The sequence below is a fragment of the Aulonocara sp. 'chitande type north' Nkhata Bay genome, linkage group LG2 (genome assembly GCF_057382095.1).
Source record: "Aulonocara sp. 'chitande type north' Nkhata Bay isolate Kocher_YH1m ecotype deep benthic linkage group LG2, A_spYH_male_GT1.1, whole genome shotgun sequence".
In the NCBI taxonomy this organism is placed as follows: Eukaryota; Metazoa; Chordata; class Actinopteri; order Cichliformes; family Cichlidae; genus Aulonocara; species Aulonocara sp. 'chitande type north' Nkhata Bay.
In genome coordinates, this window is record NC_141345.1 from 21,566,228 (window position 1) to 21,593,604 (window position 27,377).

A 27,377-nucleotide genomic window follows, 5' to 3' on the forward strand; every position below is an offset into this window, starting at 1 on the left:
GGTTAAATTTGATCCCCACAGAAGGTACGGGAATGACACCATCTAGCATGAAATGAATCTGAACCATGTGCATGCTTAAACTGAAAGTCTATTAATGGCCTCATTGAAAAACCCATTTCTAAAAGAAATCTATCAGACTCAAACCATATTCTTATTTCAAGGATTTTTGCTGGAGTAGATGATGTATACATAGCTTATGGTTTATTTTTCATCCGTCCTATCTTAAGAGGCACTCTGTACAAGCATGAAGCCACACTGCTGCAATTCGTATTTTCAATATACCTTGCTTGCGGACATCTTCCACAGCAGCAGTCAGCTCATCCTTGAGGAACTGACTTTCCTTTGCAATCTTTTCGCCTTTTTCAAGGAAGTTCTCGGTAGCAGTCTCCACTGATGCAGCCAAAACATGGGCCTTCTTAGAGCGTCCCTTCCTCTTGTTAGATGGGCCTTTATTGCTGGTGTTTACCAAAGTGGTGACCTATGGCAGAGATTATTAGGATATTATATACCTGCCTACAGTTAATAAATTGTGATAAGTCTAAAAAAAACAAAACAAACAACATATGACATAGTAAGGCAAAATAACAGTTCTAAAATGGTGAAATGCAAGAATGAACCACAGGGGGGAAAAAACACCACATTTTTTCACTTTGCTGTTTTGTGAAATAAGATGTGTAAGGTGCCTCATTTTAATAATACTAATACTTGTTGTATTACCTGTGTGACCAGAGGCTCCAGTAGCCTTTCTACTGCCAGAGTACGGATCTCCAGGCTCTTCGGGTCCCATTTAAAGTTGATGTTTGGTGCGGTGTTGCTAGTCATGATGTCTAGTTTACTGGGTTTCAAAATAAATAAATAAAATAAAACAAAAAACAAAAACAAATGACAAATTAATTCTTCTGAAGCAGAAAATGTAGACTACAGAAAAAAAATGGACATCTCTGTCCTTTGATTACTCAATATTTGCTTCCCTGAATGACTTAAAAGTTATAATTTCTCTTCACAAATCAAGATTTCTGTCAGATTATCAGACTAGTGTCTAGAACTCGGTGCATTAAAGAAATTATTAAAGTCCTTGTTAGAGCCAGCAGTGCTCCATTGCTTTCAGAATGAATGCCAACGGCAGAGCACAGCAACACAGTGGCCCAATTTCAATTTCTCTTTTCAGGCAGTGGCTGTGACTCCATTGATTAGCTATCAAACATGGAGGGGCAGGGATAATCAGGATGGCCCGAGGGCTGAGAGGCTTCAACTGAAAAGTTGGTCAGCTGTATTATGTGAGGAATTACAACACTAGCTATTAGCCTACATTACCAACAAAAGTACAAAAATATTAAGAGGGGAACATGGCAACCATGGCTTTCTAATTTTATAGTGAATCGTTATATATTAGAGCTATTTTCAGTTCTACTGTATTATTAACCACTTTTCTTCTTTCTAATATACACAGAGTTTCTACCCATGAGTTAACACGCAGTGAAACTGATAATGTTGTATTGAAAGAAAAAGTGTATTGGGGAAAAAGAAAAAAAAAAAAAAAATCTGTAAAAGGTTGTTTGAGGAAGACGTCTGTTTGTCCAGACAACATGACGCATTTCCACTGAAAGCAACATTAAAATGCTAGTCATGAGACGAAGGTTAATCTGGGCCAGCGTGGGAGAAACTGCGTTCGACTGCTCTGTATGGGCGTGGTACATGTCGCAAAGTGATATCTACAAATCTCTGCAAATTAAATCGAAACCGTCTAGCAGGTTTGGGGGGGTTTATGTACGCGACTTAGGCAAAAAATAATAATATTAACGGTTTAAAACTGTCAAACTAAGCCATGTGTAGGTACCAAGAAGTGTATATAATGTATCCAAACAGGGAAAATTACGTAACAAAACAGAAACATGTTAACACTTGCTGAGAAGCACTAGGGTGGGTCAATCACCTGGTGTGCTAACATTAGCTCAACTTCCACCTGTTGCAAAAACTACCTAAACAAACGTCGGTTTTACCCCGTCAAAAAGCGTTAAGCGAGAATATACAAAGCAGAAGATACTCGTGTACACATTTAACAGCCAATAACTGTCCACCTCAAGTCATTTTCAATACTTTATTAACAGCAGGTAACAGGTAACCAGCTTAGCTTAGCGTAATGCAGGTTGCCTGCTGTAACACGGAGCTCTCCAAACACAGCGATGAGCTAAAGCTAATGCTAAGCGACAAACAACTGTTAGCCTGCTTTCTGCGAGAAACTTTACCGACGGCCCAAACAACTAGTCCACTCATTTTGTTTAAGTATTCATTGTATGTAAAGTAAGAAAGACTCGTTATATACTCACCGACAACAGTCCGCTAGACAAAGTGAAGTTTAAAAGTTCAAAATGGAGGAATGGGAATTACGGAATTCCTTGCGTCAAAAGTTCTCCTCCCGTTTCCTCGCCCCACGGACTTAGTTTAACTGCGCCGCTCACTCACGATAAACACTCCCTCCGCTCGACGGCTATACAGAAAAGTATCACAAGAGCTCCAGCAAGTCAGCTGAAAAGTTTCGGTTAAGAGAATTTCGATGGCGTAACGTATTGCCCAACAATAGATGAGGTAAAAGGAGGAGGAGGGGGCGCTGGGCGGTGACCAAGTTCCTGAACTTCCAGGCAGCGGGGAAGGGAGGACACGGGCCACAGCAAGTCCGTAAAACCAGGAGGTGTTTTAGGCGTGGCGCTCGCTGTGTATGTCCATATATGGATTAATTACTGCTTCCATAAAGGCAGGAGTAGGGAAGAGCTATTTAAACTGTTGGGCGAAAAAACAGACTTCTGACAGAGGATGGAAAATAAACTGCAAGTAGTTATTATGAAGAAATCTGATTTTTAAATATGACATTTGATTTGAGGGGATTTTCAGACGTGACATTTTGTTGTAATAGTTTTTGTTTTGTTTTTTCTGCTAGGATTTCTTCGACATTCAATCGTAACGGCTAAACTAGAAAGCCATAAAAAGATTTACTCTTCTTAAGTCTGTCACAACAGAAAAAATAATCATTAAAAAACAGTGAAATTCTCCGTGAGCAAATCAGTTCATTATCTCGTATTATTGCTACTCGTGTATTGGACCTTTGTCTCCTGTCTTTACTTTCCTCTCTGCACTGCACCACTCAGTGACAGCAATGAGGCGGTGTCGATAACAAACTCCAAGGTTTAAGGTTATTACCACAGGCAGTGGCTCTTTTGTCTGTTGCTTATTTTCTTACTGTCTCTCTGTGTGTGCGTCGCTAGCAGAATGTAAAACAGAGCCTTTTCAAACTGAAACCTTCTTTTTGTGAAGTATCACGAAGACTCACAAATAGCTATTTGCGTTATATAGTGCTGTGCAAAAGTCATTAGAATTCTGCAAACTCTGTTTTTTCCTTATTTACTGTACTTCTATTTATCTTAGCACATATTTCATAAAACATAAATATGCAAAACTAGACGGGTGAATCAAAACTTTTGCACATTTTGTACCTTCTGTTAACTTGCTGATTATCTTCCTTTCAGTTGATTTAATTTTTAATTTTAACTCAATTTAGAGCAGCTCGATTTGTTTTAAACTAAAATTATGTTTATCTTTTGTTAATGCTAATGGGTTTTACATGTTAGCAACTCTGTATAACAGAATCCCCTAGGGAAAGCCAGCTGATGTGGCATCAGGTGCACAGACACAATGGGCACATTGAAGCGCCATTTATTCATTTATTATTAATAAATAAACATCATATGGAAACACTGCAGGCATTCAAGACAAGTAAATTAACCAGCATATCTATATCTAGAAATGCTTTGTGGATACGCAAACATGTGCAAATTCAACTCTTACAAGGTCAAGAGCAAATATATCTCACATATGTCGTGGACTGAGACATTTGATAAACATATTCAAGTGCTGGGTATTTTGGTTCAGGCTTGATGAAGTGTGAAAGACATAAATAGATTATCTAAAGAGGCCAGGTGCCACCCCTCTAGCCTCACTTTTCTAATTCACACATACACGCACACACGTATAGCAGTGGTAGCTTCAGTGCTTGGTTCTTGGTTGTATAGAACTAGCTGCAGAGCTGGCAATTAATAGTTTATTAATTAAGTTCAATCTGTATCCTCCTAATGTTATGTGTGTTTATGGCACAAGACACCTCTTAAAGAAATACAGTACTGTGAAAAAGTCTTGAGTTACCCCTCATTTTGTAACATTTTGCTTCCAAGGAGCCAGACTTTCTTGCAATATTGCAAAGTGTTTGTAAGTAAAAGTCCTCCAGGCTTTTCTTCTGCCATTGTTTGCTTTTTAGCCATTTTTAGTCCAGTCCTTGTACCTGACCACTTTCAGAGGAATGTGTTTTTGTGTTTGTTAAGCTACTTAACATGGACCTGTGAAAATCATGTGCTTGAGAAAGGGGGGGGATCCAGCAAAGACCTGACCTGAGAGGTACAACTGGCCTACTGTTCAGGAAAGCCACTAAAGGCAAACAGAGGAATAAAAAGACTGAAGTATGCCATATTAGATAAGAGCTGGACTAAATAATCTCTTATCTCTGTGCTGGTGTTGTTAATGTTGGTCAGCATTGCTACTGACCAGTCATATTGTTGTGACGTGATAGCTTTGGAATATTGAGAAAAAAGAAAACAAATTACTTTGTTTATATTAAACTCTTATGGAACAAATGGTAAGTGGTTCATTTTTTAAAAGTTATTTTATTTAACAAACATATGATCAAGTTAGCATTTCTTTTAGCCAAATTTAGATTACTTGTGTTGGTTTGCTCAGACAGCGTGACTGGTCAGTTGCAATGTTGAGCCAACATTGTTATGATGATGTTGTACACACAAAACCAACACTGGGGTGTCAGTTCAGACCTAAAAAGGAGTCGCAGCAGGTCTTTTGGAGTGATTAATCCAAGTTTGACATTGTGGGTTTTAATTTTTATGAGAATGTATGGAGTAGCTCAGAAGAGAGGAACAACAGTGAGTGTCCACAGCCATGTGGAAAATACAGTGGAGGCTCTGTCGTGGTTTGGGGCTGAATTTAATCCAGTGGTGTTGGATATCTTGTCTAAACTGACTGAATTATGATTGCAGAAAAGTACCATGAGATTTTGATCCATCATGCAATACCAAGTCTGATTGGCAACAGCTTCATATTCAAGCATAACAATGATCCCAAACACACTGCCACTGCAGTGAAAGCATAACTGAATAGAAAAACACACAATGGAACACTATCAGTCGTTGACTGGCACCCACAGAGCCTGGACCTCAACATTATTGAAGCAGTGTGGTTCAATGAAGCTTCAAAACTGTTAGAATCGCACAAACTACACATGTTTGCATGTTTCAATAGATCTCTGCACAATGGATCTGTATTGTCCAAGCAAAATATGAAGAACTGATGGGTGAGATAAGACTTTTCTACAGTGCTTCACGTCATGGTTCCAAAAAGAGAGGACAGTCATCAGTAATTCAAAGCAGTGGACACACAGAACACTACAATCAACAATGCTGTCTTGTCCTGCAGCCAAGCACAACTAACACACTTCTATTTGTTGGCTTGAGTAGGTGTTAATTAAGAAGCTCCACCAGTGCAGCATGAATTACGGTCTTGGAGAGAATGAGATTACAAATGTACTTATCAAGCTCTTAATGAAGGCCTCGGAATATAATTATCTTTCAGAAAGACACTCCTTAATGTTTTTTGGGGTTTTTGTGCAATAATAATTTGTGAAGTAATTGTTTTCGCCATAGAGTTTTGACCATGTTAAAACTTAAGGAGTAATGGATTCAATTTCCATATTAAATTCTTTGGGATGGAGATACAGCAGTGAACTATCTTGTGTACATTATTAATTTCAGTGTAGAACAGAGAAAACTGGCATGTACATAGTGTAACAGAGATCTGTTTATCCAATTAATACTCCGTAGAGAAGACGGTTTAGATGTGGTGTAATTGTGTTCTTGAATGATGAATGTTTGTCTAAGTAACAGCTTGCTGGGAGGACAAGTTTGGGTGTCCTTGAACTTCATCTTTTTGTACCTGTTGGGCCCGACAAATGATAAGAGCGCAGCATGCTATAAATAATTCCTTCTCATTATGTGGAAGTGCACATGTTTGTCACATACTGAATGTATAATTGAGTGCATGCAAATCTTCAGAGTGTGGCACTAGAAAAATAGAAAATGCGGCAATATTATTTTGTGCTACGTCAGGTGAATATTACAAAAATCAAAATACAAAAATGGTATTTATGCTATCTTTCCTCTTAGCTTTCATGGATTCTATAGATTAGCTCTACATTTCTATTCAGGGGACACAGCATCTTATTGAATCACAGTCCTTGGCACTGCTCCACGCCGATAAAAGAAATGCTCACGGTGACTACTAAAGGTAAGCATCTTTCACAATTGTGTTATTATCTATTGTTTTTTTCAGTCATGGATGCTACTGTATGTTACAGCTTCCTGTCAAAGTAGTTACTCATGCTTTGACGGTGACTGAACTGGAAGCTGCCTCGTTGCTGGAGGAATTTTGTTCCCTGACATAAGGAACACAGCGACTATCAGTCTGCCTAGGACCACCTGACTCATTCTGACAGCTGTCCATGGAGCTGCATGATGTCATCTGCAGGCTTTCCCTTTCCTAAGCAAAACCCTGTACCTTGATTAGAAATGAGTGTGTGGTGATGCATGGCATCAGAGAGAAGTCAGCCGACTAGTGACGCTAATGATAATCAGTCATTCATCGAGACAGTCCAGCAAAGCGGAACAGAAACGTACATTATTCCAGTGGACAAACAATAAGCCCTTATGACATATCAGACATGCCTACAGGTAGGTGTTAGGACGGTGATGTCATAATATCAGAGGTCTGCCTTGCTTGTCTGATTGGACATATCGGAAGGTCACAGTGACCATGACTCAAACACTACTAAACTGTTCTTTGCAGTCTGCTGAGCTCCACCTGCTGGTTTAGGCTTTTTGATCACACTCTTCCCTGCTGTCCCAGTGGAGCTGCTTTGACAGAACCTCTCCTTGACTTACAAAAAAAGCAAGGAACTAACGAAATAACCCTTTTAATGTTTCTGGGTCAAGTATAACAAGTATAGCTATGAACTGATCTGAACGTGCCTCCTTTTCACTCTTCACACGTTTCTTACTGTTTATTCAGTAGTCTGGCATTTGGCTAGGGTCAGTGTCACTACTGGTAACACGAGCAAGGGTTGCACAGGTAGTCCAACTCCTCCAGGATGTCACATCAATACTTGCCATTGCCAGAAGGCTGGCTGTGTCCCCCAGTGCAGTCTAAAGAGCATGAAGGAGATTACAAGGAGCTGAGAACAGGCTCGCTGAGAGCAGACTCACTCTGAGCACATGTGACAGACTGAAATGGTCTGGAGAAACTGTGGAGAACATTTTGCTGTAACATCGTTTAGTATGACCAGTTTGGTGGTGTGTCAGTGATGGTCTGGGGAGACATATCCATGGAGGGACACACAAGCCTGCTATTAGGTATCTTAGGATGAAATCCTTGGCTCCACTGTCAGACACTGATGCAGCAGGCCTTGGATTCCTTCTGATGGACAACAGTGCCCAGCCTCATGTGATGAGAAATGCAGGCAGTTCCTGGAGGATAAAGGAACCACTGACTGGATCCCAGTGCTCACCTGAGCTATAACCAACAGAAGACCTCTAGAACATTATGTTTCAGCCCATGCAATGCTGTCAGGTTGCACCTCAGACTGTTCCAGAGCCTAGCAATACCTTGGTCCAGGGTTAGGGGTTAGGAAGGAGACCCCCCAGGACACCATCCATTATCACACTAGGAGCATATTGTCAGGCATGTATACAAGCATGTGGGGGGCATAAATACTACTGAGTAACACTCACAGTAAGCACTTTCAGCATTTTCAGGGTTTCGTTGCATTCAGTTTTCTGGAGATTGATCACTTTCATTTTCAACAAATGATTTGGCATCCTTTCATGTCTAACATATTTCCCAGTCCAAACGAGTGTAGATATCCAGCATGATTCACCCCCCCCCCCCCCCCCATTGAGATCTGATGTGTTTTCAAAGTGTTCCTCTAATTTTTTCAAGCAGTGCATTTCAAACAAATGTTTTTTGCAGAGGTTCTACTTGCGAAGGTGGTGTTAATATTAGGTGATGTTGATGATAGGTGATGTTAATAGGAAAACAGTGATGCAGACTATACTATACAAGCATCTCTATTTTTTTCTCTCTCCCTCTTACTTGTATTCATCATGTTACCTCTATTGCCAGATGGGTTTCGCTGATTAGAAGACAATCGTGTGTTTATAATCACTTTCACATAAACAGTGATTACTGACTGGTATGCAATTACCACCAGGCCACCAACCACGAAATCACTTGTCATTCACAGTACAAAGAACTATTCTAGAAACCTTGTTTTATTCCAAAAGTCTCTTGAGACCCGCTGCCCTAATTTCTCATTTTCCAAGTGGGATTCAGGCTAAAAGGAAGGTGAAGTGTGTGATGGAAGCCACAGAATGAAACATAATGAATTTCAAAGCGATAATGAGTCACAGGTTTAAGCAGCTGCCAAAGTGTTTGAACTAAGCACATTCGCGAGCTTCAAAAATACAGTAGGATGCAAGCTTTGTTTTGCATTGAAGCACTAATCGTGTACACACATACACACTCATAGCATTACCAGCAGTGAAATGACTGAAGACAGCTTATATAATGTCAGACTCTACCTTACAGAAGAGATGTTTTTTTGTTTTTTTAATAAGGGACGCTCAGGAAATGTCTGCGCCACAGGCTGTTTATATTATAATCTGTGACTTCTGATAGAACATTTTATACACAAAGCGTGTATATATTTATACATATGTGTTTATAGGTAGAAATGTATTTCAAGTCACATGTGTCACATAACCAGGCGTGATTTTAGGTGGAACTTGAAGAGAAATGGGTAAAAAGAGAATCCACAAAAGGATTTGGGCTGATGGAAAATAAGACTTCTTTGAAGTTCAGAAACTAATCATAAAAGTACCACAGTAACCTAAGGGCCTTATTAAAACAGCCAAAAGAAAAAAGAAAGAATATGTTTTTGCTTGCGACTTCTAATGCGCTGAAAGAGCTGAAGCAGTCTATGTAGGAAATAAAACAATAAAACAAGCAATAAATAGATGTTTGTGAATAAAATAAAAATGGATACTTAGTCATATTATTAAAGCCTGAAATCCAATGTGGATTTGGTGTGTGTATAGTTATGAGTATGACTACTCACTAAATATTCATTTCATAGAAAATAATAAAATGCCACTCTGAGTCAATGGCTCTATAAGCAGAATAGAGGAAATAGAATTTTACAACACTGTGAGGTGGCGTTCTCTCAGATATACAGTAAGAAAGACCTCGAGAGTTGTGTGGCAAATTGGAAATTGAATCCGGCCTGTGATAGAGACAACTTCCAAGCTGGGGAAATGACCTTTCAATATTAATGATGCAGAGAGCTATGACATCATCAGGACCTGATTGGGTCCATGTGATGTGTAGACAGGCCTGTAGAGAATATCAGCTCTCCCCGGCTCCACTCATGCCATATTTATTATAATAAAAATTTATCAAACCAACTGCTCGAAGCGTCACTCAGTGCAGCAGCAGAAATGTGGCAATTCAGCCGGCACTACCTACCATTTTCCACACAGCTGATAATAAGTCAGATGATGTCATTTTTTTCTGGCTGTAGCTCGGGCAGAACTGAAACTCAAACATTTGTTTGCTCATGGCCCGTTTAAAAGGTGCCTCACACAGTGTATTGTAAAATCAAATTACTTCCACATATAACGAAATGTAATCACCGTCACAGATTTACAGAAGTCTTCCTAAGGCAGTGAAACAATGGAAAAGAGGGGAAGTAATGCTCTTTCTGTGTAGTCGGCCATGACTTGTTTTTGCTGTGCTGCAAAGCACGGGTCATTGAAAGCATAAAATTCTCGCACATTGCAGAAAGAGCAGCGAAGGAAAGCGAACCGCCGCCGTTCTGACGTTGATTCTTTCCGATGTGAGGACTTCTGGTGGAGGAGGTTGTCACCAGAATCGTCGTTTATGTGTAGTCAGTCACTTTCACTTGATATGGCACTATGCTGTTTGAATGGATGATGGATAAAGTTTTCAGAAGCACCTGATAGTGTTTGTTTGTTTGTTTGTTTTTTGAATAATGAATAGAAGATTGAAGAGCTGATCTACTGATATGCAAAAACCTTTTACGAAGAGAAAAAGCACACAAACTACAACTGCAACGGAAATGGTTATGCATTTAGTGTTGACATTTCTGCCGTTTTGCCAAAACTAACATGGCAAACAGCAGTTTTCATTCCTCCAAGAGTACTTACAAACCTGAAGGGAATTCAGCAGACGTGTTGAATGTCAGAACGCGTATGGATAATTACCCATAAATTATCCAAAATGATAGTTTTTTTTACCCGGTCTGTAAAAGCAATACCTGCAGGTGAAAACATCAGTGTGAAGAGGTGATAGCACAGGTAAACACGGCAGGGATGTGCTGCGGTTTGGAAACAAACTGGTACTTGGAAGCGTGTGGTTGCTGTGTAGCTGCTTGCTGATAGCTCTAAATAGTGAGATACAATGTTGAAATACTGCAGGACCAGACAGCAATAAACACCCAGTCGTATCCAGGGTCCACCACAGTAAACAATCGCCGGGTATCTGTCAGCTGGATGTCTAATCAATCACCAGGATGTGTCCAATTTAATGCGCTGTCAAGAGAGGTTTATGGATTTCTATTTTGACGCGTCAGTGTTGCCAAGCGGGAATCCCGCACGTCCATTATCAAAATTCTGTAATATATGAGGAAATAAATTCTGGAGTAGCAGAAATCAGAGTGCAAATTTCTTAGAAGGAACGTATTAATTGACTGATTTGGAACATGAACTGTGCATCACATAAGCAAAAGAAACGTTTGTTACTTTTTATTCCTTATAGAGGGTGCATACTGTAGCAGTTTGTGTCAGATGCTGGAGTCAGGAGAAGTTCAGAAATCATACTGATCCATGAAAGAAAAAAAACAACTAGTGAAAAGCAACTGCTTGATAACCTCAAAACAAGCACAAAGAAGAGTTGCAGATCTAAATTATTAACATTCGCTTGATAAAGATGAAAAGTAGTATAAATAAAATATTTAAGAAATATGCAGAAGCCCTGGTGTGTCCAATTAAGAAGACTACAAACAGCAACTGAGGTAGTCAGACACTTGGTGAGGCATTCCTATATTTTATGTGATCTTAAAATTGTTGAGGATCTGTTTTATTTTGTGCTTATTTGTACCGTGTTTTTTTTTTAAGCAGTCAAAGAATAAAAATTTTACATTGGTTATCTATAGACATGACATTTAGAGATTTCTTTCTTTTTTTTTTTAAATCAGAGGAGCCAAGAGAGTACACATCCACCTATCCATCCATTTCCACAACTTCTTATCAAACGTAATGTCACAGGAGGGTGGCTGGACTGTCCCAGCTCTCATATAGCGAGAGGTGCAGTATGTCCTGGTCCAACGTCTTGGGCATGCACTGTATACATTATAATGTCTGCACTGAAAATAAAAAAGGCTGATGTGTTACACCCTCTTAGGATTAATCAACGCGCTGTCTTATATTAGATTACTTTACAGAGCTGTGTGCTTAAATCAGATACTTTCAGTTTGGGTCTGTGCTATTTCAGTAGCTAATAAGAGACGGTTTATGCAGACAGGGGGTTGAACCCCTAATTGGCTGTCTGAAAAGTGACATCATTATCACAGGGCCATCAGTAATTGCTGTCTCGCTTGTCCACACCCACAATTAACTTTATGGCCCAGCACTCACCTCAGCATCTCATTAGTTTGCTGGTGCTACAGTTTAAGTGTTCGCTATCTATCTATCTATCTATCTATCTATCTATCTATCTATCTATCTATCTATCTATCTATCTATCTATCTATCTATCTATCTATCTATCTATCTATCTATCTATCTATCTATCTATCTATCTGGGCTCAAGAGGTAAAGCAAGTCATCCACCAATCAGAAGGTTGGTGGCTCGATCCCTGACTCCCCCAGAATGCTAAAAAGCACTTAGTCACAGATAAAAGCGCTGTGTGACTGGATGAATGTGTTCAAGTGATCTGATTGATTTTGTGATACAAAAGTGCACATTGCAGTATAATGTGATTCAATATTTCTTTAATGCGGTGACATAATAGTCCCATCCATATTTTAGTAACTCAAATCTAAGGGAAATAAACACTTTCATTATTATTCTGATAAAAGAATATACATACATTACACAAAACACACTTCCTTCAAGAGTGCATTACGAAAATGTCTTGTGGATAGGATGAGTCTTCATCTAATTATTTAATAATTATTTTAAGCAGCTCAGTGTGTGATTGTGTCAGCTTGAAATTAACATATTTACTCTGGGTTATTTCTTTAATTTTTTGGGTCAGTTTGTCCACTTCTTGGCGATATTAGCAGATATTTGGCAGAACTTGGTGTATCTGGAATGCCATGGCAGACAGTGTCACTCCCCCACCCCCAAAGCCTTGAGAACTAATGTGTGCGCCTTTAGCTTATGTTTAAATATCTGTTTACTTGGCTGTGAAAACAAGTTAGAAGAAAAATTCTCCTTTTTTCAAAATGTATTGTTGTCCAATGTCTCATAAAGCCACAAAGAAAAAATTAGCACAAACTGTGCTTTGCTTGCAGTGGCTTCACTTCTCTGTTGCACTGGGACCCATGGATCACATTGCTATGAAAATAGCACAAATACATTCAAAAGCATTATTGCTATGTCCTTGCCTTCTGACTGGATCGGAAACAATCAGATTGAACAGCTTAATTCGTGTGCTAGCATCTGTGGTATTTCAAATCTATGCTACGTGTTCAACTTTAAACACCATTCCTAACACAGTTATTATTTTTCTTGATGTTTCAGTAATGGAGCTTTCATTGAAAATTCTTCTAATTACACTTTAATATGTACATGTAAGAACCTAAGAGAAAGAGAATGACTTATGTCCAGAAAAGGATCCCACCCTGTCAGTTTGAGTGACACAGCTGAAATGCACTCTGTAGCGGCACATCAACAGCGAGATAAAGCCCATGGCGGAGAAAACGAATCCGAGGGTTAAACCACTGTTGACTATTGCACTGACGCGTCTTTGAAGAAAGACAAAGACAAGACAAAGCGATAATGAAAGGCGTCACATTGCAGTTTCCTCTGGGGAAGAACTGTAGCTGCTCCATTTAACATACCAAGGTTATCTAGTGACAGCAGACAAGCCTGAAAAAAAAATACAACAAGCCTGTGACAAATATAATGCAGCCTATCCAAAAAATGTGTCATCTCTTAAGTATAATGAAACCATTAGGCATGAAGCATGAAGAGATGAGAATAACAAGTGCAACGGGAAGAATGACCCAGCTGTGTTTTATAAAGAATCCGAGAGTGAGGAATGGGTTTGGAGGAGCAGAATAAAAGGGAAACAGAAAGGAGGGGAATGGACCTGGTTAAGAAGAAGCAATGATCAAAGCACAGGAATATGGAAGAAGTCCTCGTCCAGTGTCGGTGTTGCAGGATCAGGAAACCACATTGCATGTATGTCAGAGAGCTGCGTCCTGCTACAGTTAGCACCTTCAACCAATTTCTCGGTGATTTCTCGACTTATTTTCACAGATTGTGGTAAATGTTTCACACATTATTGAAGGGAATATGGCCACAAGTAGGACTTCCTTATAAAAAATGTATCCCGACAGATGTGCACTTCTGGCTTCCCCCTGCTATGTAATTCACCAGGCAACAGAATTGAGTGTAAAGCTATCTGTGCTCAAGTGCATCAAAAGCTGCCTTGCACCTGGTCGTATTGGAACAATACGCTGACTCTGACAAAAAACTAAATTACGGCTGGGAACGAGCCATTAACATCAATATAATTGAGTCCCTTTATTGTGTTGCAGTGTGTATGCAAAACATTCACTGGAGTGGAATTATGCATACATGCAATTTTAAATAGCGTTTGGAATGAAGAAAATGTTCTGCTTGTGAGGAAAATTGAGCAGCGGGCAGTTAGAAACAGATATTTTTCTCAGGGCTTGATGAAGCTTATAAACAGAACTAAACTAAGAGGAATATTTGTTGCACCAAATCAAGACCACTACTTAACCGTGCCTCCTCGGTTTGTACCTTCTTGCATGTCTGTTTTTCTCGGTTGATTTGGTTCAATTGTCGGGTGATGACAGTTGACTTTTTCAAAGCTGTTCGTAATGGTGCGCGTCAGAAAAAGCATTTCTCGTTGCTCATTATTTTTAAAAAAACATAACCTCCACCAAGGAGGTTGTGTTTTTTTTAAAAGATCCTTTTTTGTAGCATTTTTGCCTTTCACTGTTTAGCAGTGAAAATAGGAAACTAGACACACAACAAGGGGCTGCAGGTCAGACTCAAACCCAGCTCACTGCCCCCCAGCCATCTAACATGTGATCGCCTGCTCACCCACTGAGCTAAAGTGGCACCTAGAAGGTTATGGTTATGGTTTTTGCATGCATGTCATTCTGTCTGCAAACACGACAGCTCAAAAAGCCTTGAATGTGTTTTGATTAAATTTTGTAGGTGTATAGAGTGGGGTCATGTTAACATGACCAAGGTCTTCATAGTCAGCTTAGTTTTTATTGGTCAGCAATGGACCAAAAGCCTTATAACTTAAAAATTATGAATCCTACAAGTGTGGTGTGTTTTGTTAACATATAGAAAGTACCACACATAAAGATTTTAAATATCACACCTGACCTCCGACCTCTCCTTCAAGGTCAATAGAATGATCTCAAGGTTAAAGTAATAAAAATGCTATATTGATCTATTTAAAACTATGTTTCTTACTTCCATTGTTTGTATTGATGACATATAGGCATATAGGGAATGATATTGGGGATTACATAAATAATGCTAATTTAGACCTCTGACCTCTTTTTTAAAAATCAAATAAGGTCAAACTTTCATTAAATGCATTTTATTTTTCAGAGAAGTGATGCTTGTCTACAGTTTTTCTTCTATGTTGATCTCAGATTGTGTTATTTTTTACTGCACTGTTTACAACGAACAAAGAAAACAAAATGAATCTATGCAAAAGAAATACAAGACTGTTCTCTCTAAAGTAAATATTGCTGAGAGAGTGACCAGGCTTCGTGAAGGTTTGCTTTCTCTGAGCGCTTTGTGTTATACATGTTTTAGGAAATGGAGGCAAATAGGATTGAGTACAATTATCTAAAGTCCATCCATCCATCTTCTTCTGCTCATCTACTTCAGGGTCATAGCTTGGCTGGAGCCTATCGTAGCTGTGATAGGGCAGAGGCGGGGTACAGTCCAGACAGATCACCAAAATATCACATTGCTACCACAGAAAGGTCCCATCCAGCTGATGGATTAGAACCCAGAGCCTGCTTGCTGTGTGGCGATGGCACTAACCTCCACACTACCAAGTATCTACAAATTAAACAAATATTGGTTGTGTATCTATTTAAGTCAGCTGAATAGTTTTAGTCCTGTTTAAATAGTTTCACTGTGTCGTGAGTCAAAACATGCAGAATAGTTCATCTAATCAAGGATCAGCCTCAGCATGAGTGTTTTCACCTCTGCCAGTTTGGTGATTTGAACTTGATTTGAGCAGTGATAGGTGGATGTGACTGACTCATTGGTGAACAACTTGTGACTGACAAATCATTAGCCAGTGAGCTTAGTAATCCTCCTTTCTGACTCTTAGAATGACCATAAATTGCAAAATGGACGTAATGTTCTCTTTCAATGAGAGACTGAACCCAATTACGCCATCACACAACAAAAGGGCCTAGGGTGTTTTCCCCACATAAACCTCTATACAACCAGAAGTCATTTTGGAGGAGGAGGAGGAGTCGCCCCCCCATCCCCATAACGATTTAAAGACCTCAGCTCTACAACTCTTCCGCAACACTTCACTTTCCGACCTAAGTCACAAGTATGAGCGCTGTAAACTGTCTGTAAAGAACTCGAGCGAAAGGAAGTTGCAACTATTTGTGAACATGGAGAAAATAAACATTTCACAGGGTCAGCATGTCAGCAGAAGACGAGCAGGGATATGTTGCGGCATGGCGATGAAAAGACAAAACACACAGAATGATGTGGAAGATGGAAAAGGACGCTTGGATTAGTAATCCAAGGTGTCCGGTTTGTACTGTCGACAAAGCTACACACATGCTTAAATCCAGCTTCATAGAAAGTGTTAAATCTATGACGGCTCCATGATGTAAATTAGCCCTAATACATGTAGTGTTTCGCGTCCACTTTCAAAGACTGAGAAACTGAGAAAAACAGCATCTTGTTTTTATGCTTCTGCTGCCTGCCTGAAAATCATCATGTATGCTTGTTAAATTGACTGATGGCTTTGATGTCCTTTCAGCCTAATTTGTGTTTTGCATTCCATTAACATTCATTCATATTTGTAAAGCACACTGCCATTGTATCAATTACTTTTAACGGCTCTGATGGCAGCACCTTTAATATATGTTTGTGCAAGTTTGCACGGAGTGCTGTGAAGGCTGATAGTCTGACTCATTGCATTTTCAATAATAAATGTCCTTTGCTCGTCAGCAGATGTCGTTCTGTATAGATAAATGAGCCATTTCTTAATCCCTTAATGACTACAGTTTCTTAAGTAATTTAATTATTTCAGCAAATTTGTCCTTTCATGCTGTATAAACTTTCAAACTTAACAAAATATTGGGATAGTTTCGAAAACTCAAAGTATGACATCAGTTTTATCTTCTCAGGGAGAGACATTATCAGTGGGTGGTGATTCAAGATCAGCCTCAGCTGCTGCAAATCCAAGTTTTATGACCAGCACGTATAGCATCATTAGTATTGTTTCCACCCTGTGAGTCTGTCAGTGTGCGTCATCGTGGCAAAACACACTTCTGGAGAAACATACTGTAGGACATGAGCATTGCAATCACGCAGGATGCAGACAAGAAATGTTACAGCAATGCAGTTCAGACCAAAATGAAGATGGTAGGGTGTAATCTATAAGTATGGAGTAAAGGGAAGCTGAAGTGGGAGGGTCAAGGGGCCATTGAACATAAGAGACATAATAATCTACTTGCAGCATCACAGAGTTGAACAGTTAGAGGAACGCTGGGCAGGCGCGCACTGGAGTTCTTGAGTATGACCTTAAAGTACAATTAACCTCGCTGCCTGATGCTTTCAGAAACCAAATGCGCTAACTAACTATTTTACACTTATGACACTCGGTGGCCTCTTTGCTGCTCCTGAATCTGATGCTTGATGTTCATAAATGGTCCGCTCCCCAGCTTTGAGAATAAAGTTGTCAGACAGGTTTCCAGGCTTAATTCTTTCTGTGCAGTTTGTATCATCGTTGGAGCGGTTTGTCACAATATAATTTGATTTCCTCTCACAGCACACAGACCTGTCATGTTGAATTCATGCTGGGGAGTGATTCCAAGGTGCAGATGTGACATGTTACTTTAACATCATCTCATAATTAGAGTCCGCTGAGCTCTATTCTGATACGGGAAGGCGATTGCTATCAATCAGCGCCGCCGGGATCCTCATGATGTTCATTCTCATTCTCTTTCCGTTGAGATCGACTTTACACCCAGGCTGGAAATGCTGTTTACTTTCACTGTAGTGTGGTCAGAGTACGCAGTTAGCACAAGTGTCTCAGGGCCTCATAGTTAACATTAGGTCAGGCTCTTGCTGACTGGAATTGATTTTCCCTTTTCTGGTTGTGTTTCTCTGGACTTCAATTTAATCATGTCTGTGCAAATGAAGCTAAATGCACCTTCTCTATGTGTGGCTGCCCACAAACCATTCATGTATTAATTATGGTGCAGTGCTATTAACCATGGATAAACAATTCTGACTTAATAATAAATGAGTAGCCATTGAGTAAACTGAGGTTTTGGGCTTTTAATAAACCTTTAAGCCTTATGTATGTACTTTCACAGTACAAAACCCCTTCCTTCTAAAAACATTTTATTTTTTTACATACACACCAATCTATTTTACATTCTCTCATTTCAGATTATATTTTTAGATGCTCAACACTAATTTTGAAAACAAGACTGGGCCAAATCGTTGACACAGGTTTGCTCATTGATAGGCTTACACAGTGTTCTTCCTCTGACCTTCCTCTCTGCACTGCACTACGATGCAAATTTGTTAAAGGCAGAGTGGATAGGAATGTTGAGCAGCAGAAGACCAAGAGTTCAAATGCAGATATGATAGCCAGAGGTATCAGTGGGAGAAAGCAATATCATTGTCAGCACTTGTGCTAACAGTGTTGAAACAACGTGTTGATCTGCCGGTGGATTCAGCTAATCAGTTACATTCACAAGTGTGGGACAAACGAGTGTGATTAAAGTATTAGGTGATTGGTATGAGAGGTGTGGATTTTCTATTGTCAACAAAGAAAATACTTTTTTTTTTACAGTGAAAACCACACGGCTTATGTAAAGGTGATTATCACTCCCTCCAGTTAATACACGACACCACGGTTCTTCATTCACAGATGGATTTATTCTTCTGTCACACTTCTCCTCAGAAACACCATAAAATCCACCGTCAAACTGTTATTACATAAAAGTACAGAATGACCAACATAAATATTACAAATAAACATTTAAACCCAAGTTAACAAATACGCGATAAACAAACACAGTTAACGTACCTCGCTGGCTGCACGTAACCGTGAGGGAATGAGTCCGCTTCAGGAACAAAACTTAACAAAAATAATTCCCAATTTCTTCTTCTTTGCAGCTTTCTTTTACTTTAAACTGCTTATTTATTCCTTCTTCTGCCTTAGTTAACTTATTAACTTAGCTTCTTGCACATGCTTTTTACTTCCCTTTACGTCACTTAAAAAGGCCTGTGTGCAACACAGAATGAACCTTAGTTCCTACCCCAAAAGGAACAATAAATAAAGAAAATAAATAACATAAATGAACACAATAAATTAAACAAACTGACATAATTTACATTTATGGCAGTTAAACTCCCACCAAATCTCAACTTGAGATTTCTTCACAGATTTGCATCTTCAAGTTATAAGCATTTAGTTTAACACATGCTTATTCTGCTTCAACAAGTAGTACTATTTTTTGCACTGGCCTTTCAAGATAAACTGGCCTAGTTGTGCGTTTTCCCTGTTTGTCCAAAGTTGAGTCACTAACCAACAGCTTTACCTTTCTGACCCTTCCATCAGAGCTGGGGTACACCTCCGTGACTCTTGCTAGTCTCCAGTGATTTCGCGGAGCACTGTCCTCTTGAAGAATAACAATGTCATTGACATTGGTGTTCCTTTTATCCCCATGCCATATCTGTCTTTGCTGGAGATTAAGAAGGTACTCCCTCCTCCACCTTGTCCAAAACTCATTCGCCAAGAACTGCACCTGACGCCATCTCTTACGCAGGTATAAATCTTGACTCACGAACTGACCCGGAGGTGGCAATATGATGTTAGACTTCATCAGAAGAATGTGATTTGGTGTGAGCGGTTCAAGACTTGTTGGATCATTCAGGTGCTCTGTTGTCAGCGGTCTGCTATTTATAATAGCCATCACTTCATACAAAAAAGTCCTAAGTGAGGCGGTGTCAAGTCTTTTAGCAGACTGATCAAGAATTGCTGTTAGAACACTTCTGATTGTCCTTATTTGCCTCTCCCAAATTCCTCCCATATGGCTTGATGATGGGGGATTCATTACAAACTCACAGCCATATTCCTTCACCTGCTCATGATCCCAGTTCTTCATTGAGTCCATGAACTCTCTTTTTGCACCCACAAAGTTGGTACCTTGATCACATCTCAACTGCCTTACATTCCCACGTATTGCAATGAATACGCGCAATGCATTGATGAAGGCATCTGAACTGAGGTCATCAAGCATTTCGATATGTACAGCTCTGCAACACATACAAGTGAAGAGAAGACCATACTTCTTCAGTTCCTTTCTTGCATCCCTCACATAGAATGGTCCAAAGCAATCCATGCCACAATATGTGAATGGAGGGGTCATTTCCATTCTGTCCTCTGGCAAGTCTGCCATTTTTGGATCTTGTGTGTTCCTTCTATACTTTCTGCATGTGACGCACTTAAAGATATGTGAGGCAACTGCACTGCTGCATCCAATGACCCATATCCCATTAGATCGCAACTCATTTACAGTCATACCTCTTCCTTGATGCTGTACTTTCTCATGATAATGCTTGATCAATAAAGAAGACACGTGACTTGTTTTTGGCAGAATAGCAGGATGTTTAACATGTGTATGAAGATCACTTCTTGTTAAGCGTCCGCCTACTCTCAGCACACCCTGCTCATCCAAAAATGGACTTAATTTGCATAGCTTGTTTGCTTTGTCTTTGGATTTTACGTCCTTGGATTGCTGTAAATTCTTGATTTCACTGCTGAATACTTCTGTTTGGACCAATCTGATTAGGAAAAGTTCAGCTTGTTGTCTTTCCTCAACACTTGTACTTCCATTGAGTTTGGGACTAAGACCCTTAACTTGCTTAGCATGACGTTTAAGACAAGCAATAGCCTTAACAACTCTTTTCCAGTCAGAAAACTTAGTCAGGCGGTCCAACAATGTTCTATTTATCCTTGCGCTGGTGTTGAGCACCTGAGCCCTTCGAAGTTCTGGATCAGTATCACTAACCTCTCCCACCTTAGCATCTCTTGTGGGTAGCTCCCTTTCCCACAGAAAGTCTGGGCCAGTGAACCAATTTGAAGCAACGAGCCGATCTGCCGATAACCCTCTCGAAGCATGGTCCGCCGGATTGTCTTCGGACTGCACATGATACCACTGGTTGACATCTGTGGTGGCTTTGATTCTCTGGATCCTATTTGCCACGAAAACATGAAAGCGTCTGGCATCATTATTAATGTACCCGAGAACAACCTTTGAATCAGTCCAATAATATTCCTTAAGGTTGTCTATTTCGAGCTCATGTTTTAAGATGGCACCCATCTTCGCAGCAACCACTGCTGCAGACAACTCAAGCCTTGGAACTGTTGTGACCTTAGTGGGGGCAACACGTGCTTTCCCCATGACAAGTGAGCAGTGTACGCTGCCATTAGAGTCCACTGCTCTTAGATAAGTGCACTCCCCATAACCTGTGAAGCTAGCATCTGAGAAGTGATGTAACTCGTACTGCTTGACATCTATGAAGCTTGCTGGTATGTAGCACCTCTTAATCTTTACTTGACACAAGTTATGGAGATCTTGTAACCATGACTGCCACTGTGATCTGCACTCCTCTGAAAGTGGTTCATCCCAACTAGCTTTCTCTCGACTCAACTGTTGCAAGATCAACTTCCCACGCAAAACAAACGGTGCTACGAAACCCAAAGGATCGTAGATGGAAGCTACTGTGGATAGCACTCCCCTTCTCGTCATTGGGTGTTTCTTGACAGTTACTCTGAACTGAAAGTCATCAGAGGATACGCACCATTGCACGCCCAGTGCTCTTTCTAGGAGTGGCTCCCCTAAATCTATGTCCAGTTCTTTGACACTGTCTGCACACTCTTCCTTTGGTATTGACTCCAATACCTTCTTGCTGTTGGAAATGAACTTGTGTAGTCTAAGCTTGCCTGTGCTGCAAAGCTCTCTTGCTTCCTTGATCAGCTTGATTGCCTCAGCATCAGACCTTACACTCACCAGTCCATCATCAACATAAAAATTTCTTCGGATGAACTTGACAGTGCTTTGGTTAAATCGATCTTGACCTTCTGTGGCTAGATGTTTAAGTCCAAAATTGGCACAGCCAGGTGAGGAAGCTGCTCCAAACAAATGGACTTTCATCCGAAAAACTGATGGCGGAGACTCAAGATCACCATTCTCCCACCATAAGAACCTCAAGTAGTCTTGGTCTTCAGGCTTTACATGGAATTGATGAAACATTCGTTCCACATCACACATAATAGCGACTGGGCCCTTTCGAAATCTACAAAGAACTCCCACCAAGGTGTTTGTGAGCTCTGGCCCTGTAAGAAGGTAGTCATTCAATGACATGTCTTGAAATCTTGCCGAGCAATCAAAGACCACTCGCAGTTTCTCTGGCTTTTGAGGGTGGTATACGCCATGGTGGGGAATATACCAAGCTGATCGTTTATCAAGCTCTTTTTCTGGGACCTTTTCTGCTTCACCACGACTGATAATGTCTTCCATGAAGTTCATGTAGTCTCTCCGATATTTCTGGTCTCTCTTGAGCTTCTTTTCCAAGCACATGAGGCGTTGAACAGCACTTGGCTTGTTATTTGGTAGCTCTGGCCTGCTCTGTTTAAAAGGCAGAGGCATTTCAAGATGTCCGTCTTCTTTGTGCTTAATTTCTTCTTTCATTTTAGTCAAAAACCGGAGATCTTCTTGCGAGAGATTTGTCTCTTCTCCAAGCCTTTCACTGAAGTCAGATTCCAGCACCTTAAGTATGTCTTCTGGAGCAGTCATCTCCTTAATTCTTGTTTTGCAAACATAATGAACTTCGCTCTTCAACTTACTTGTTACTTTGGGTTCAGGGGTCACTTGCTTTACAATGATGCGGTGACTTACTCCTATTGCATCACTGTAGTGTTCACCTGGATCACCATAGCTCACTATGCTCCAGCCTACGTCAGTTTTCTGTGCGAAGGGCTGGTTGTCCTCACCACATACAACTTCTCTAGGCATTAGTGCTTGTGGACAGTTATACCCGATAAGAAGACCGATTTCACATTTCTTCGGCGGGGCAATGTGTTCCGCAAGATGCTCTAAATGAGGCCATGCCTTTGCAGTCTCTGGTGTTGGAATGTGTGTACGATTGGCAGGTATGAATTCACGAGTGTAGACCGTTGGCACTGTGATCTTCTTAGAAGAAGATAACCCTCTTATTTGTAGACCTTTGAGTCTTTTGCATGGTACAATTGTCTCCTTGGAAGACATTGTAGACAGCTTCAACTTGACTGGCTCTGCATTAACATCAAGAGCATCTACCACTTCTTCAAGAATGAATGAAGAATCACTTTGTGAATCTAACAGAGCATAGACAAGGACTTCTTTGTTTGAATCACTTGGCATTGATGCATAAACAGGAACTATTGCTGAAGTCTGAGCACTGTTACCATCATGCACAACTCTATTGGATGTGGTTTCGTGAGTGGTGTCTTGCGGCGATTGTGGCTTTCTTTCTTTACTGCAACTTGTCTCGTCATTTTCCTTTTGCTTTGAGCGACCCTCATGTAAGCATGTGGGGTGGCGCTTTGAGCAGGTGTCGCAGACCATCCGGTTGCTGCAATGCTTGGATTGATGGCCAGGACTCAAACAGCCAAAGCACAGTTTCTCACCTTGTATGAACTTCACTCTGTCAGCAACTGGCCTTGCAGTTAGTCTACGGCACTTGTGCAAGACATGCCCTGTTTTCTTACAAAACATACATGTGCTTATGCTCTTCTCAGTGGTGTTAGTTGTAAAAATCCTTGCATTTGCTGCTTGGTTCTTAGAGGTCACTACATTCTGAGGTTTAGATCTTGTCCTTTCTGGCTCCCCTTGCCGCAAAGCATAGTAAGATGTAACAGGGTTACAAGCAATACTAGCCTCCAAAGTCAGGAAAGTTACGAAATACTTGAAATCTGGGAACCTTCCATGCTCCAGCTGATACTGTGTGGCTTTTCGGTTCCATCTGCTGCTTAACCAATCAGGCAACTTGGCTGTCAGTTTTTGGTTTTCAATGCCATCATCAAGAATACGCAGACTCTCATTGTGAGCCATGGCACATTCACAACTGCGTAAAAAGTCCACAAATTTCCTTAAGTCAGCGCTCTCTCTTGATGCTATCTTTGGCCAGGCATGTAATTTGTCTCGGCAGGCTTTGGCAATCATAAAAGGCTGGCCGTATCGCTCATTGAGGAGTTCCCATGCAGCAACATATGCAGTATCTGAACCAATCAGAAAATAACCTTCTAATGCCTCTCTAGCTGCTCCTCCAACATATTTCTGGAGGAAGAATATTTTCTCCGAGCTTGGAATGTTTTTCTTTTCAATAAGAGTTTGGAAGGATGACTTCCAATGATTAAACTTGAGTGGATCACCACTAAAAACTGTGGGCTCTGGAATGGGTAGCCTATTTGCTGATATAGCCTCAGCTAAGACCTTCACGAGCTCTCCTGTGCTATCGTGGAGCACATGTGTTAGCACTGCATCCTTTGATGGTTGTGAGTGCTGGTCCTCAGTCTTCACGTGATTGAGTGGCTGCATAACCTTATGTAGATCCAGGCTCTGTGCAGCATTCCCTTGGGCTGGACTGAGCTCGCTCTCATCATATACTTGAAGCCTTGCTTTGGCTGCATTCAGCCTTTTCAAATTTTCCAAACGCTCAAGTTCTCTCTTTAGGTTTTCTACAGACCTTCTTCTTGCAGCATTCTCTTCTTGCTGTTTCTTTAAGAGAGCAGCCTCTTGTTTCTCTCTTTCTAGCCTACGTTCAGTTTCTTCCCTTTCTCCTTCAAGACGACGAGCTAATGCTGCTGCTTCTTGGTCTGCAATGATCAACCTCTCTTCAGCTTCAAGGTTTTGCAGTTTCTCTTCGTGGCCCTCTTGTTCAGCCATAATCTGCAGTACAGCCTGTGTAGCTGCATACTCGGCAGCAGCTTCTTGTCTTCTAAGTGAAGATACGTTTGAGTGAATAGAAGAAGCTTTAGAACCATTAGAGGCAGGAAGTGAAACACTGGAGGCTGACGATGAGAATACAGAACTATTATCTGGCCAAATCAACTCCTCCGCTGTTCCCTGCATTTCAGATTGAGCATTTTGTACTACAGTCTTTGTGATCGAGATGCAGTTATCCATCTTGCGACGCATGTCATGGGCTGATTGATCAATTCTTCTGTAATCATCATAAGCAATGTTCAACTCAGATAATTCCCTTTGAATACTGGTGATGTGTTCTTGTAGGATGTCACTAGGATCCTGTTTTAATACAGATCTTTTAGCTACCTTAATCAGAGCTTTCCATCGTTCATATTTGCTGTCAAAGCGAAGCAATAGCCCTTTGATTTGCCCTTTCTGAAACTCTTTTCCTTTTTCTGTTAATGTTCGGGCTCTTTCACTTCTACGAGGCTCTTCAGGTGGTGCTATATTTTGCCCGATATTTGATTCACCTGTCTGTTCTAACTCAGTCTCTTCTTCCGGAGCAGCTACTGCACCCTGAGCTTCTTTACTTGTATGTGACATTTTGATTATTTAGACACAGATATACACAGGCAGCATAGAAGAGCAAGCTGCAACAACATTTGTGAATACTGAAAGAATGAGCTTAACTAAATGAAGTCACTCTCATTCAAATTAGCCCATACATGTAGAATATTACAGAGTAAGTACACTTAACAGAGTTCTTAAAAGACACTGAACCATAAATACAAACTGAATTTCTGTCAAAATGTACAAAGTTTACTTCTGCCCTTTCAGAGCCAACTATAATTATTCAGCTGAACATGAATTTACATCTCTTACGTAAATGCACATTCATATACGTGAAACAGCGTGGCTGCCAGGCTATACACAGTTCCTTTTAGTTTCCAACTCTTGTGTTACTTTTCAGACCAAAAACTTTAGAGTCTGGCTTATAGACTTCTTCATGAAAACCTTATGAACCTGTGTGTCCTAAACAGTGGCTTATCTGTGTTCCCGTCTTGATGAGCTGTCGAATTTGCGCTGATAGGGCGAGTCTGGGCAGGTCCGAGTTTGACTATCACTCCCTCCAGTTAATACACGACACCACGGTTCTTCATTCACAGATGGATTTATTCTTCTGTCACACTTCTCCTCAGAAACACCATAAAATCCACCGTCAAACTGTTATTACATAAAAGTACAGAATGACCAACATAAATATTACAAATAAACATTTAAACCCAAGTTAACAAATACGCGATAAACAAACACAGTTAACGTACCTCGCTGGCTGCACGTAACCGTGAGGGAATGAGTCCGCTTCAGGAACAAAACTTAACAAAAATAATTCCCAATTTCTTCTTCTTTGCAGCTTTCTTTTACTTTAAACTGCTTATTTATTCCTTCTTCTGCCTTAGTTAACTTATTAACTTAGCTTCTTGCACATGCTTTTTACTTCCCTTTACGTCACTTAAAAAGGCCTGTGTGCAACACAGAATGAACCTTAGTTCCTACCCCAAAAGGAACAATAAATAAAGAAAATAAATAACATAAATGAACACAATAAATTAAACAAACTGACATAATTTACATTTATGGCAGTTAAAGTGATAATATATCAGTGGATTTTCAATCAACACAACATGGTCTGTTGTGAAATCTGTCAGGAGCCCGGCATGAATGTGCTATATGAAAGCAATGAATGTGAAAAGAAACTGCTACTTTTTCCCTTTACTCTCTCCTCCTGTGTGTGTTGCTGTACGTGTGGAGAGTAACAGAAGAAGCTTTCCTGTCTCATACGTAGTTGGACACCAAGTAATACCACGTCTGCTATTGTGACTCCTGATTCTGAGAGTAATTTAAAGTTATATTAAAACTTTTCTCAGCTAAAAATTCCCAATCATTGTCAATCAACCTCGCTTCTACTGCAAATCACAGTGTGCGGGTTAGCAGTTTCTTAATGAAATATCCACGGCTTTCCCTGAGAAAGATGTTGTTTGGATTGGAGCAAATGTTACTCTAAAGCATATATACATACAGTACACTATATAGCCAAAAGTATTAATTCACTTTCCATATGTGCACGCAGACAATTCTATAGGCACAAATGCACCTCCATATATCATTGAATGCTGATAACAAGGCAGATACTCTTCGTATATCTGCATCAATGACACCCCCCCCCCCCCCCCCCCAAAAAAAAATTAACCTACATTTGTCAATGGCTTTGTGTCCTCGCCCATACAGTGGTTTCCATGAAAGAATCTTTACTGTTTTTATTGCAGCAAGGACCCAAAGATCATGATCATCATTGACTTTTAAACTTCTACCATGTGCACATAGATTTCTCCAGATTTTTGTAATCATTTAAAGATATTGTGTACTGTAGATGATAATTATGTTGAATTATTTTATTTTGAAATTACTTCACAAATTGTAGACACAATGTTTTGCAGATCGGTGAACCTCTGCTCATCTTTACTTCTGAGTAACTCTCTGTGCCTCTCTAAGTTGCTCTTTTTATGCCCAATTATGCCAAATAACATAACCAGTTGCACAATGTTCCTTTAGCTTTTTATTTTTAGTGCCACTTACTTTCCCAGCCTTTTGTTGCCCATGTTGCTGCCATTATATTTGACATGATAT

General features: G+C 40.2%; 2 protein-coding genes across 3 annotated transcripts in view; both read right to left on the reverse strand.

Annotated features, from left to right (window-relative positions):
* ctnna1 (catenin (cadherin-associated protein), alpha 1) overlaps positions 1-2,654 on the reverse strand; it is a 77,608-nt gene extending 74,954 nt beyond the window's left edge. The window contains exons 1-3 of the mRNA XM_086309904.1: positions 2,328-2,654; positions 718-835; positions 283-478 (exon numbers count right to left, since the gene is read on the reverse strand). Of these exons, the coding sequence (XP_086166030.1) occupies positions 283-478; positions 718-822 (301 nt within the window). The 5' untranslated portion in view covers positions 823-835; positions 2,328-2,654. The remainder of the gene's footprint in view (positions 1-282; positions 479-717; positions 836-2,327) is intronic.
* Positions 2,655-18,567: 15,913 nt separating this feature from the next.
* Positions 18,568-26,318, reverse strand: LOC147337739 (uncharacterized). Of its 2 annotated transcripts, none has more exons than XR_015131396.1 (2): positions 18,764-26,318; positions 18,568-18,662 (listed from the first exon to the last, which is right to left on the reverse strand). XR_015131396.1 is itself a non-coding variant. In XM_086309915.1 (2 exons), the coding sequence occupies exon 2, from the start codon at positions 25,290-25,292 to the stop codon at positions 19,164-19,166; it is 6,129 nt and encodes a 2,042-aa protein (XP_086166041.1). In that variant the 5' UTR covers positions 25,293-25,913; positions 26,015-26,318; the 3' UTR covers positions 18,568-19,163. The 2 variants fall into 2 exon arrangements, 1 of the variants encoding a protein (XP_086166041.1); XM_086309915.1 differs by having other exon boundaries at positions 18,568-25,913; positions 26,015-26,318.
* Positions 26,319-27,377: the final 1,059 nt, after the last annotated feature.

Bases quoted from the DNA above. Each gene is read 5' to 3' on its own strand.
- LOC147337739 (XM_086309915.1), bottom strand. From the start codon at position 25,292: ATGTCACATACAAGTAAAGAAGCTCAGGGTGCAGTAGCTGCTCCGGAA.